The sequence below is a fragment of the Carcharhinus amblyrhynchos genome, chromosome 9 (assembly GCF_965287045.1).
Source record: "Carcharhinus amblyrhynchos chromosome 9, sCarAmb.v2.hapA, whole genome shotgun sequence".
NCBI classification, from domain to species: domain Eukaryota; kingdom Metazoa; phylum Chordata; class Chondrichthyes; order Carcharhiniformes; family Carcharhinidae; genus Carcharhinus; species Carcharhinus amblyrhynchos.
Window position 1 is genome coordinate 21,286,125 of NC_137332.1, and position 12,485 is coordinate 21,298,609.

General features: G+C 46.4%; 1 protein-coding gene across 4 annotated transcripts in view; it reads left to right on the forward strand.

Moving 5' to 3' along the window:
• Positions 1 to 12,485, forward strand: part of LOC145347635 (palmdelphin-like) — a 123,792-nt gene that overhangs the window by 93,735 nt on the left and 17,572 nt on the right. For all 4 annotated transcript variants that reach the window (XM_080195287.1, XM_080195286.1, XM_080195288.1 and 1 more), the window contains one exon: positions 11,375 to 12,484. In XM_080195287.1, the coding sequence (XP_080051413.1) occupies positions 11,375 to 12,484 (1,110 nt within the window). The remainder of the gene's footprint in view (positions 1 to 11,374; position 12,485) is intronic.

Genomic DNA, 12,485 nt, shown 5'->3' on the forward strand with positions numbered 1-12,485 from the left:
TGGGTGCCGGCGACGTAGGCAAAGTGCGGACTGAGGATCTGCGGAGGGAGTATGAGAAGCTGGGAATGGAATTAAAAAGTAGAACCGACAAGGTGGTCGTCTCTGGGCTACTGCCTGAACTGAGTGCAGACGGGCGTAGGGTTGACAGGATAAAGGAAGTGAATGGGTGGCTCAGGGATTGGTGTGGGAGGAATGGGTTCGAATTTATGGGGCATTGGCACCAGTATTGGGGTAGGTGGGACTTGTTCGGGCGGGATGGGGTTGGTCTGAATCGTGCTGGGACCAGAGTGTTGGCGAATCGAGTAAAGAGGACTGTAGACAGGGCTTTAAACTAATTAGGGGGGGGGAGGGTGCGAGGGTAGGTGACGCTACGAGGTCTAAAGTTAAGGATAGGGTACAGGTAAGGGAAGAGGCCGAGGATGTCCCAATTGGTGGCGTTACGGCAAATAGGGTCCAGGTGAAGGCTGGGATGAAAGCGCTTTATCTGAATGCACGAAGCATTCGGAATAAAGTGGATGAGCTGGTGGCGCAGATCGACACAAATGGATACGATCTGGTGGCCATTACAGAGACGTGGCTGCAAGGTGACAGGGACTGGGAGATGAATGTACAGGGCTATCAAGTGTTTAGGAAGGATAGGCAGGAGGAAAGAGGGGGTGGCGTAGCTCTGCTGATTAAGGATAGTATCAAGGTGGTAGCAAGGGATGATATCGGAGCCAAAGAGCAGAACGTGGAATCGTTGTGGGTGGAGATTAGGAACAGCAAAGGGAGGAAGACGCTGGTGGGTGTCGTCTATAGGCCCCCGAATAATGATCTGGAGGTGGGGCGGGCTGTTAACACGCAAATAAGTGCGGCGTGCGCGTGCAGGAATGGGACGGCAGTAGTTATGGGAGATTTCAATCTGCATATTGATTGGTCGACCCATGTTGGACGAGGTGGGCTCGAGGAGGAGTTCTTGGAATGCTGCCGGGATAATTTCCTTGAACAGTGTGTGTTGGAGCCGACGAGGGAGCAAGCTATCTTGGATCTGGTGCTATGTAATGAGGCGGGTAGAATTAGGGACCTTGCGGTGAAGGATCCTCTTGGAGAGAGTGATCATTGTATGGTGGAGTTTCTGGTGCAGATGGAGGAGGAGAAAGTGGGTTCCCGGACACGCGTCCTTTGTTTGAATAGAGGGGAGTATGGTAGGATGAGAGAAGAATTGGCGAATGTGGACTGGGGGAATGTGTTGGAAGGTAGGTCTGCTGAGGAGCAGTGGAGGATCTTTAAGGAGATCTTTCTTGGTGCTCAGCAGAAATTTATTCCGATGGTTAAAAAGGAAGAGAGGTAATAAGCCGTGGATAACGAAGGAGGTGAAGGAAAGTGTTAAATTAAAAGCGGAGGAATTTAGAGTAGCTAAGAGCAGTGGGCGAGAAGAGGATTGGGAAAGGTTTAAATGTCAACAAAGATTGACAAAGAAGTTGATAAAGGAGGGTAGGAGAAGCTATGAGGCTGGGCTAGCACTTAATATAAAAAAGGATAGCAAGAGTTTTTATAAATATATAAAAAGGAAGAGGCTGGCTAGGGTGAACGTTGGTCCTTTAGAGGATGAGAAAGGGGAGCTAGTGGTAGGGGATGGGGATATGGCGAAGGTCTTGAATAACTTTTTTGTTTCTGTCTTCACGGAGGAGGACGTGAATAATTTGCCCGGTGTTAGCGATGGAAAGGTGGTAGGAATGGAGGGTCTTAATGACATTACTGTTACTAGAGAGGTGGTGCTCAACAGACTGGAGGGGCTGATTGTGGACAAGTCCCCAGGACCGGATGGAATGCATCCGAGGGTTCTGAAAGAAATGGCGGAGGTGATAGTGGATGCCTTGGTGGTTATTTTCCAGACGTCGCTGGATTCCGGGGAAGTGCCGGAAGATTGGAAAACGGCTAATGTTACGCCGTTGTTTAAGAAGGGTGCCAGGCAAAAGGCAGGGAATTATAGGCCGGTTAGTTTAACGTCTGTGGTAGGTAAAATGTTAGAATCCATCATTAAGCAGGAAATTGCGAGGCATCTTGAAGGGAATTGCTTGATAGGGCGGACGCAACACGGTTTCATTAAAGGGAAGTCGTGTCTGACAAATTTACTGGAGTTCTATGAGGATGTGTCTAGGGCAGTGGATAGAGGAGAGCCGGTGGATGTGGTCTTTCTGGATTTTCAGAAGGCGTTTGACAAGGTACCTCACAAGAGGTTATTGCAGAAGGTCAGGGGACATGGAGTTGGGGGTAGGGTGTTAGCGTGGATAGAGGATTGGTTGTCAAATAGGAGGCAGAGAGTGGGGGTCAATGGGTGCTATTCGGATTGGCGGATGGTGACTAGTGGGGTGCCCCAGGGGTCGGTGCTGGGGCCTCAGCTATTTACCATTTATATAGATGATCTGGAGGAGGGAACCGAGTGCAGGGTGTCGAAATTTGCTGATGACACCAAGATTGGGGGAACGGCAAATTGTGCGGAGGGTGTGGAGAGTCTGCAGAAGGATCTAGATAGGCTGGGCGAATGGGCCAGGAAATGGCAAATGGAATTTAATGTTGGCAAGTGTGAGGTGGTCCACTTTGGTAGGAAGAATGGTAGGAAGGACTATTACTTACGTGGCGAAAAACTGCAGCAGGCGACGGTGCAGAGGGACCTCGGGGTCCTTGTGCATGAGTCGCAAAAACCCAGCTTGCAGGTGCAGCAGGTGGTCAGGAAGGCGAATGGGATGCTGGCCTTCATAGCGAGGGGGATTGAATATAAAAGTAGGGAGGTCTTGCTGCGGCTGTATAGGGCATTGGTGAGGCCGCAGCTGGAGTACTGTGTGCAGTTTTGGGCGCCGCACCTGCGCAAGGATATTTTGGCCCTGGAGGGAGTGCAGAGGAGGTTTACTAGGCTGATACCGGAGTTGAGGGGATTGAGCTATGAGGAGAGGCTGAATAAACTAGGCTTGTACTCGTTAGAGTTTAGAAGAATGAGGGGAGATCTCATTGAGACGTATAAGATGATGAATGGGATGGATAGGATAGAGGTGGAGAGACTCTTCCCGCTCAAAAAAGACAGTAGGACTAGGGGGCACAGCCTCAAGATAAAGGGGAGGCGGTTTAGAACGGAGTTGAGGAGGAACTTCTTCACTCAAAGGGTGGTGAATCTCTGGAATTCTCTGCCCGTTGAAGTGGTGGAGGCTGCCTCGCTAAATATTTTTAAGAAGCGGGTTGATGGGTTTTTGATAAGAGAAGGGATTAAGGGTTATGGGGAGAGGGCGGGAAAGTGGAACTGAGCCACGACAGATCAGCCATGATCTTATTGAATGGCGGGGCAGGCTCGAAGGGCTAGATGGCCTACTCCTGCTCCTATTTCTTATGTTCTTATGTTCTTATGTTCTTACCCAATCTGGCCTACATGTGACTCCAGAGCCACAGCAATGTGATTAACTCTCAACTGCCCTTCAAGGACAACTAGGAATGGGCAATAAATGCTGGCCAGCCAGTGACGCCCATGTCCCATGAATGGACTTATAAAGACTATCGGCATGATGACACCAGGGACCCAAGTTCAATTCCGGCCTACCTGTGTGGAGTTTGCACATTCTCCATGTCTGCATGGGTGCTCTGGTTTCCTCCCACAGTCCAAAGAACGTGCAGGTTAGGTTGATTGGCCATGCTAAATTGGCCCTAGTGTCAAGGGATTAGCAAGGTAAATATGGGATTGTAAATATGTTGGGTTATGGGAATAGGGCCTGAGTGGAATTGTGGTTGGTGTAGACTCGATGGGTCATAGGAATTCTATGGGTGATCATAAAATTTGAAGGCTTCTTGGCCATGATAACATATGCCGAAAGATCTGGATCCCGTTCTGACAACTGAATTCTCCTCTGTACTTGCAACCAAATTTTAGAATCAGCAGAATTGCAGCACTGATTTGTAACGTTGAGTTACTGAGACAAAGAGCGATCAAATCCTGCTTCACTTATTCCCTGCTACACAATTACTATCCACTGGATTGCCAGTCAAGGTGTGCTGTTGACTTTGATAAATTTGGGTCTAAGTTTCACACTTTGTCATTCCATTCCAACACTAAGGATATTGAGCAAGCTATACAGAGGACATGTCAGGGGTATGTATTTCACTCAGAGGGTGGTGAGTGAGTGGAATCGGCTGCCGTCGGTGGTGGTAGAGGCGAACTCACTGGGGTCTTTTAAGAGACTTCTGGATGAGTACATGGGATTGAGAATTATAGATAGGCCTGATAGGTATGGATATGATCGGTGCAACTTGGGGGCCGAAGGGCTTGTTTGTACCGTAGAGTTCTATGTTCTATGTTCTATATCTCTCTGGCTCAACCACACCAACATTATTATGTTAATTAATCATTCCAGCAAAGGTACCATTTGATGTTGTTGCAGAAAATGTGATCATTTTCCTCACTAGTTGAATGGTGGATGTTGGTGTGTGTGTGTATTTTTTGGCATGCGCTGTCTGCTTATTCATGGGAAGGAGTTGGAAAATGATGGAGGTGGTGGTGAGTCAGTTACCAAACCTGACAATATATATTAGTATTAGTATTCTGTAATGAGATGGGACTGAATGATCTTGTAGCAAAGGATGCTCTAGGGAAGAGTGATCATTGCATGCATGAATTTCAAATTCAGTTTGCAGGCATTAAATGTGAGTTCCACACTAGTGTTCTGGTGTTAAACCAAGGCAATTGTATAAGCATGAGGACAGATTTTGCCCTCATGATAAGGCCAGAAAGGTTAAAGAGTAGGACAATTGATGAACAGTGACAGACATTAGGGAGATATTCAATTCCTTCTAACTAAAATTTATTCCACAAAAGAAGAAATACTGTAAAGAGGTTGTGGGGAGTGCATCCCTGGATAAGCAAGGAAGTTAAAGATAATTTATTTATTGTATTTACTGCTTTAAGAATTCTGAGGGAGTGGTTAGAAGGCAGTTGTGGGCCAACAGCTTTAATTATCAAGTGGCCACACGGTGAAGCCTTCCATTGTTTGCTGGAGCAGACGAGTGAAGGAGCAGAGAGAGAGCTAAGATTTTACCTGTTAAAAACCTGTTTAAAATAAGTTTAAAGCACTTTGTTCTTTGTAGAACTGTTTAAAGCATTTATTTATTGTATTTACTGCTTTAAGAATTCTGAGGGAGTGGTTAGCAGGCAGTTGTGGGCCATCAGCTTTAAAACAGCGCCAGGTTTAAAAGGAGGCCTGGTGTAGACAGCGGGCAGCGGCTGAGTGGGCAGTGGAGTGAGTGGGAAGCAGAGTGAGCTATTAGGGCTTAATATCAAAAAGGGCTGGAAGGAAAAAAGGCCAGGTGAGTTCGTTTGAACAACAAAGAAAAAAAAACAAAAAAAAAATTTTTCCAAAACTACTACAGTGAATAATGGAGGGGCATGTGATGTGTGGTTTCTGTATGATGTGGGAACTGGTGGACTCCAGGGTCCATCCCTGTGACCATGTCTGCAGTAAGTGCAGGTTGCTGGAGGAGCTCCAGCTCAAGGTGGATGAGCTGGCCTCTGAGCTACAGACACTGAGGCTCATCAAGGGGAGAGAGGGTGCCATTGTCAATGGGGTGCAAGTGACATCCACCCCCCCTAGACTGGCTAACTCTAAGGGTCAGGGACAAGAGGGGGCTGCTGGGAGGAGGAAGGGGGGTGAGGAGCGGAGGCCTCAGCCTCTTAATCTGCATAACAGGTTTGAGGTTCTTGCTTCCAGGCTGGATGAGAACGAGGCAGGTGAGGTTGGTGAGCAAACTGCACATGGTAGAATGATGCAGCAGGACATAGGCAAAGAGAGGGGAAAAGGAACGTAGTAGTGATTGGGGATAGTGGGGTGAAGAGTATTGACACTGTCCTTTGTCACAATGACAAAGTGCACAGAAGGGTGTGTTGTCTGCCTGGTGCTCGGGTACGGGATGTCGCAGCTGGGCTGCAGAGGAACCTGGAGTGGGAGGGTGAGAATCCGGTCGTTGTGGTACATGTGGGTGCCGGCGACGTAAGCAAAATGCGAACTGAGGATCTGGGGAGGGAGTATGAAAAGCTGGGAATGGAATTGAAAAGTAGAACCGACAAGATGGTTATCTCTGGGCTACTGCCTGAACCGAGTGCAGACGGGCGTAGGGTTGACAGGATTAAGGAAGTGAATGGGTGGCTCAGGGATTGGTGTGGGAGGAATGGGTTTGAATTTATGGGGCATTGGCACCAGTATTGGGGTAGGTGGGACCTGTTCGGGCGGGATGGGGTTGGTCTGAACCGTGCTGGGACCAGAGTGCTGGCGAATCGAGTAAAGAGGACTGTAGACAGGGCTTTAAACTAATTTGGGGGGGGGGGGGGTGCGAGGGTAGGTGATGTTACGAGGTCTAAAGTTAAGGAGAGGGTACAGGTAAGGGAAGAGGCCGAGGATGTCCCAATAACAGAGGGAGTAGGGGGCGTGAGTATGGTTGGTGGCGTTACGGCAAATAGGGTCCAGGTGAAGGCTGGGATGAAAGCGCTGTATCTGAATGCACGAAGCATTCGGAATAAAGTGGATGAGCTGGTGGCGCAGATCGACACAAATGGATACGATCTGGTGGCCATTACAGAGACGTGGCTGCAGGGTGACAGGGACTGGGAGCTGAATGTATAGGGCTATCAAGTGTTTAGGAAGGATAGGCAGGAGGGAAAAGGGGGGGGCGTAGCTCTGCTGATTAAGGATAGCATCACGGTGGTAGCAAGGGATGATATTGGAGCCAAGGAGCAGAGGGTGGAATCGTTGTGGGTGGAGATTAGGAATAGCAAAGGGAGGAAGACGCTGGTGGGTGTCGTCTATAGGCCCCCGAATAATGATCTGGAGGTGGGGTGGGCTGTTAACGCGCAAATAAGTGCGGCATGCAGGAATGGGACGGCCGTAGTTATGGGGGATTTCAATCTGCATATTGATTGGTCGACCCATGTTGGACGCGGGGGGCTCGAGGAAGAGTTCTTGGAATGCTGCCGGGATAGTTTCCTCGAACAGTGTGTGTTGGAGCCGACGAGGGAGCGAGCTATCTTGGATCTGGTGCTATGTAATGAGGCGGGTAGAATTAGGGACCTTGTGGTGAAGGATCCTCTTGGGGAGAGTGATCATTGTATGTTGGAGTTTCAGGTGCAGATGAAGGAGGAGGAAGTGGGTTCCCGGACACGCGTCCTTTGTTTGAATAGAGGGGAGTACGGTAGGATGAGAGAAGAATTGGCGAATGTGGACTGGGGGGAGCACGTTGGAGGGAGGGTCTGTTGAGGAGCAGTGGAGGATCTTTATGGAGATCTTTCTTGGTGCTCAGCGGAAATTTATTCTGATGGTCAAAAAGGACCGTAGGAGGAGAGGTAATAAGCCGTGGATAACGAAGGAGGTGAAGGAAAGTGTTAAATTAAAAGCGGAGGAATTTAGAGTAGCTAAGAGTAGTGGGCGAGAAGAGGATTGGGAGAGGTTTAAATGTCAACAAAGATTGACAAAGAAGTTGATAAAGAAGGGTAGGAGAAACTATGAAGCTGGGCTAGCGCTTAATATAAAAAAGGATAGCAAGAGTTTTTATAAATATATAAAAAGGAAGAGGCTGGCTAGGGTGAATGTTGGTCCTTTAGAGGATGAGAAAGGGGACCTAGTGGTAGGGGATGGGGATACGGCTAAGGTATTGAATAACTTTTTTGTTTCTGTCTTCACGGAGGAGGACGTGAATAATTTGCCGGGCGTTAGCGATGGAAAGGTGGTAGGACTGGAGGGTCTTAATGACATTACTGTTACTAGAGAGGCGGTGCTCGACAGACTGGAGGGGCTGATTGTGGACAAGTCCCCAGGACCGGATGGAATGCATCCGAGGGTTCTGAAAGAAATGGCGGAGGTGATAGTGGATGCCTTGGTGGTTATTTTCCAGACGTCGCTGGATTCCGGGGAAGTGCCGGATGATTGGAAAACGGCTAATGTTACGCCATTGTTTAAGAAGGGTGCCAGACAAAAGGCGGGGAATTATAGGCCGGTTAGTTTAACGTCTGTGGTAGGTAAAATGTTAGAATCTGTCATTAAGGAGGAAATTGCGAGGCATCTTGAAGGGAATTGCTTGATAGAGCAGACGCAGCACGGTTTCATTAAAGGGAAGTCGTGTCTGACAAATTTACTGGAGTTCTATGAGGATGTGTCTAGGGCGGTGGATAGAGGAGAGCCGGTGGATGTGGTCTTTCTAGATTTTCAGAAGGCGTTTGACAAAGTACCTCACAAGAGGTTATTGCAGAAGGTCGAGGGACATGGAGTTGGGGGTAGGGTGTTAGCGTGGATAGAGGATTGGTTGTCAAATAGGAGGCAGAGAGTGGGGGTCAACGGGTGCTATTCGGATTGGCGGATGGTGACTAGTGGAGTGCCCCAGGGGTCGGTGCTGGGGCCTCAGCTTTTCACCATTTATATAGATGATCTGGAGGAGGGAACCGAGTGTAGGGTGTCGAAATTTGCTGATGACACCAAGATTGGTGGAACGGCAAATTGTGCGGAGGGTGTGGAGAGTCTGCAGAAGGATCTAGATAGGCTGGGCGAATGGGCCAGGAAATGGCAAATGGAATTTAATGTTGGCAAGTGTGAGGTGGTCCACTTTGGTAGGAAGAATGGTAGGAAGGACTATTACTTACGGGGCGAAAAACTGCAGCAGGCGACGGTGCAGAGGGACCTCGGGGTCCTTGTGCATGAGTCGCAAAAACCCAGCTTGCAGGTGCAGCAGGTGGTCAGGAAGGCGAATGGGATGCTGGCCTTCATAGCGAAGGGGATTGAATATAAAAGTAGGGAGGTCTTGCTGCAGCTGTATAGGGTATTGGTGAGGCCGCAGCTGGAGTACTATGTGCAGTTTTGGGCGCCGCACCTGCACAAAGATATTTTGGCCTTGGAGGGAGTGCAGAGGAGGTTTACTAGGCTGATACCGGAGTTGAGGGGGTTGAGCTATGAGGAGAGGCTGAATAAACTAGGCTTGTACTCGTTAGAGTTTAGAAGAATGAGGGGAGATCTCATTGAGACATATAAGATGATGAATGGGATGGATAGGATAGAGGTGGAGAGACTCTTCCCGCTCAAAAAAGACAGTAGGCCTAGGGGGCACAGCCTCAAGATAAAAGGGGGGCGGTTTAGAACGGAGTTGAGGAGGAACTTCTTCACTCAAAGGGTGGTGAATCTCTGGAATTCTCTGCCCGTTGAAGTGGTGGAGGCTGCCTCGCTAAATATTTTTAAGACGCGGGTTGATGGGTTTTTGATAAGAGAGGGGATTAAGGGTTATGGGGAGAGGGCGGGAAAGTGGAACTGAGCAGCGACAGATCAGCCATGATCTTATTGAAAGGCAGAGCAGGCTCGAAGGGCTAGATGGCCTACTCCTGCTCCTATTTCTTATGTTAAAAACCAAGACATACCATATTGCAAAAGTCAGTGGTAGGCTGGAAGATGGGAAAACCTTTAAAGACCAACAAAGGATTATTAAATTATAATAAAAAGAGCAAAGGTAAATTATTAAAGAAATCTAGTGCAAATATAGAAACAAATAGCTAAAGATTCAGTAAGTATATAGAAGGAAGAGAGTAGCTAAAGTCAATATTGATCCCTTAGAAGACAAAAGAGTTAATAGAGACACTAACTCAATATTTTGCCTAGTTTTCATGGTGGAGGACACTAGAACCTTCCCAATATTAACAGGAAATACAGATGTTATTGAAAAGGGGGACTTAAAACAATCTTCATCAAAAGACAAAAAAGTACTGAGCAAGTTATTGGGATTAAAGGAACCAAGCCCACAAGGTCTGATGGCCTTCATCATAGGAGCTTAAAGGAATTGGCAGAAGAGATGGTAGAGGCATTAGTTATAACATTCCAAGATACTGTGGATTCCAGAAAAGTCCCAATGAATTGGAAGAAGGCGAATGTAAAGCTCCTGTTCACTAAAGTAGCAAACTCAAGACCAGTTAGTTTAATGTCTGCGGTTGAGAAATCTATTATTAAGGAAATAGTAATGGGACATTTGGAAAGTCAAAACACAATCCATCAGTGTCAGCATGGTTTTATGAAGCATAGATCGTGTTTGAATAATTTGCTGGAGTTCTTCGAAGATGTAACAAGCAAAGTGGAAAATGTAGTGTAATGTAATGTAGATATAATAGATCTGGACTTTCAGAAGGCATTTGATAAATGCCACACAAAAAGGTAATTCACAAGGAAAGATTCCATGGGGCTGGGGGTAATATATTAACTTGGATAGAGGATAAGCTAACAGAGAGTGGGGTGAATGTTTTTTTTCTGGTTGAGAAGCTGTAACTAGTGGGGTGCCACGGGATTCTGTCCTTGACCCCAATTATTCATAATCTATATTAATGACTTTGATGCAGAGATAAAATGTACTGTAACCAAATTTGCAGATGACACTAAGATAAGTGGGAAAGCAAGTTGCAATAAGGAAATAAGAAATTTACAAATGGATTATTATTAGGTTAGTGGGATAAAATTTGGCAGATGTAATTTAATCTGGATAAGTATGAGGTCATCCATATTGGTCAGAGGAATAAAAAGACAACTTATAATCTAAATGGAGAGAAACTTCAAAATTGCAAAAAGTTAGTGTACAGGTGCAACACACAATAAGGATGGATTTTGGCAAACATTGCTAATGGAATAGAGTATAAAAGTAGGGAAGTGCTGTATAAATTGTATAGGGGGTTGGTGAGACTGCATCTGGAGTATTCTATGAAGTTTTGGCTCCCTTACTGAGGAAGGTCATAAATGTATTAGAAACAGTTCAGAGAAGATTCACTAGATTCCAGGGATGCAGGACTTGTCTTATGATGCAAGACTGAACAGTTTAGGCTGATACTCATTAGAGTTTAGAAGAATGAGAGGTGAGCTAATTGGGCCATATAAGATGCTAAAGGGAATTGAGAGGTGAGAATTAGAATGGATGTTTACCCTTGTTGGACATTCTAGAAAGAGAGGCCATCTTTTTAGGCTAAGGGGTGGCATATTTAAAACAGAAATAAATAGGAATGACTTCATTCAAGAGGTCATGAATCTGTGGAATTCTCTCCACTCAAGTGTTGTGATGCAAGAACACAAAACAAATTTGCAGAAGAGATAGATAGGTTTTTAATTAGTAGCGGGATGAAGGGTTATGGGGAGAGGGCAAGAAGGTGGAGATAAGGTTGAGATGAGGTCAGCTATGATTTAATTGAATGGCAGAACAGACTCAAGGGATTGAATTGTTCCTAGTTCTCATGTTCTTATAAATGTAATCATTTCTTATTATTGGTAAATCACGTTAATAGCTCTTTGACAGTCTGCAAGGTTCTATCCTAGTGGTAATTAAGTACTAATCCATATAAATATTTTCTTAACAGCTTTGTTTGCAGTGGAAATCAATGTACAAAAGGATATGAAGACTGGAGAAAGTACTATCCTATCAACTGCACCAGTGACGGTCGACGAAATCAAAAACAAAGGTGTTAAAGTCTATGAAGATGGGGTCAAATCTGTCTATGCTTTACGGAGTGATGGACAGTTGGCGCAGAATGGCATAGATAACATGACTCATGAGGAGGTGGAGGCACTTTTACAACAAGCTGGTGAAAATCAAGCCACTATTTCTGCAGTATGTCACGCACCTGTTTACTCAAGTTCCCATAATATCCCCCAGTCTCCGAAAACGTTACTCACTGGGCAGGCAGGTTCTGAACCAGTCATTCAAGAAACAATGACAAAAAGTGATAGGATTGAGAGGCACAACCCTGTAATGGCTCAAACCTATAGGAGCAATGACACTGCTGTGTATCAGGAAAGGAATTTGCCAACCTCTCCACAGCCAACTTTTATACCTGCTCCCCTCTCACCATGCCCAGTAGCCAATCTGAGGTCCCCAAACTCTACACAACGTCAGAGTCAGCAATGCAATGAGTCACCGTTAAGCGAAAAGAAGTTGAATTCAGTGCAGGTTCGGTGCCATCAGCCAATGGACAACCATCGTGAGGCCGTGTTTATCAGTTCAGAGACTGATCATGATGGCGGATCATCGTCTGCTTCCGACGAAACGGTCATTAGTTCTAATGTTGTCCATTCCTTGCCTTCCACTAATCTTGAGGAGCCAGTTACCATGGTGTTCATGGGGTACCACCATGTGGATGATGAAAGTGAAACCAGAAAAGCTTTGGGGTACGAAGGAGCAATCCGAGCAGAACTGGTTATTATCAGTGATGATGACGATGGGGAAGTGCTGCCATATCAAGAAAATAATCACACTATCCCAGTACTTCCTCCAACCCCATCACCAACTAGGGATGAGGTGCATAAAACATCGTATGCGGCGATAAATCTAACTACAGGAGGTAGCTCTCTTCCAAAGCAATCTGCTCTAATTTCAGGTCAAGATACGACTACAAATCATTCTCTCTTTAAAAATTACTCTGATGGACATATGGATGGAATTGGAAACTGTGATGACGCCTCTGTGTCAGG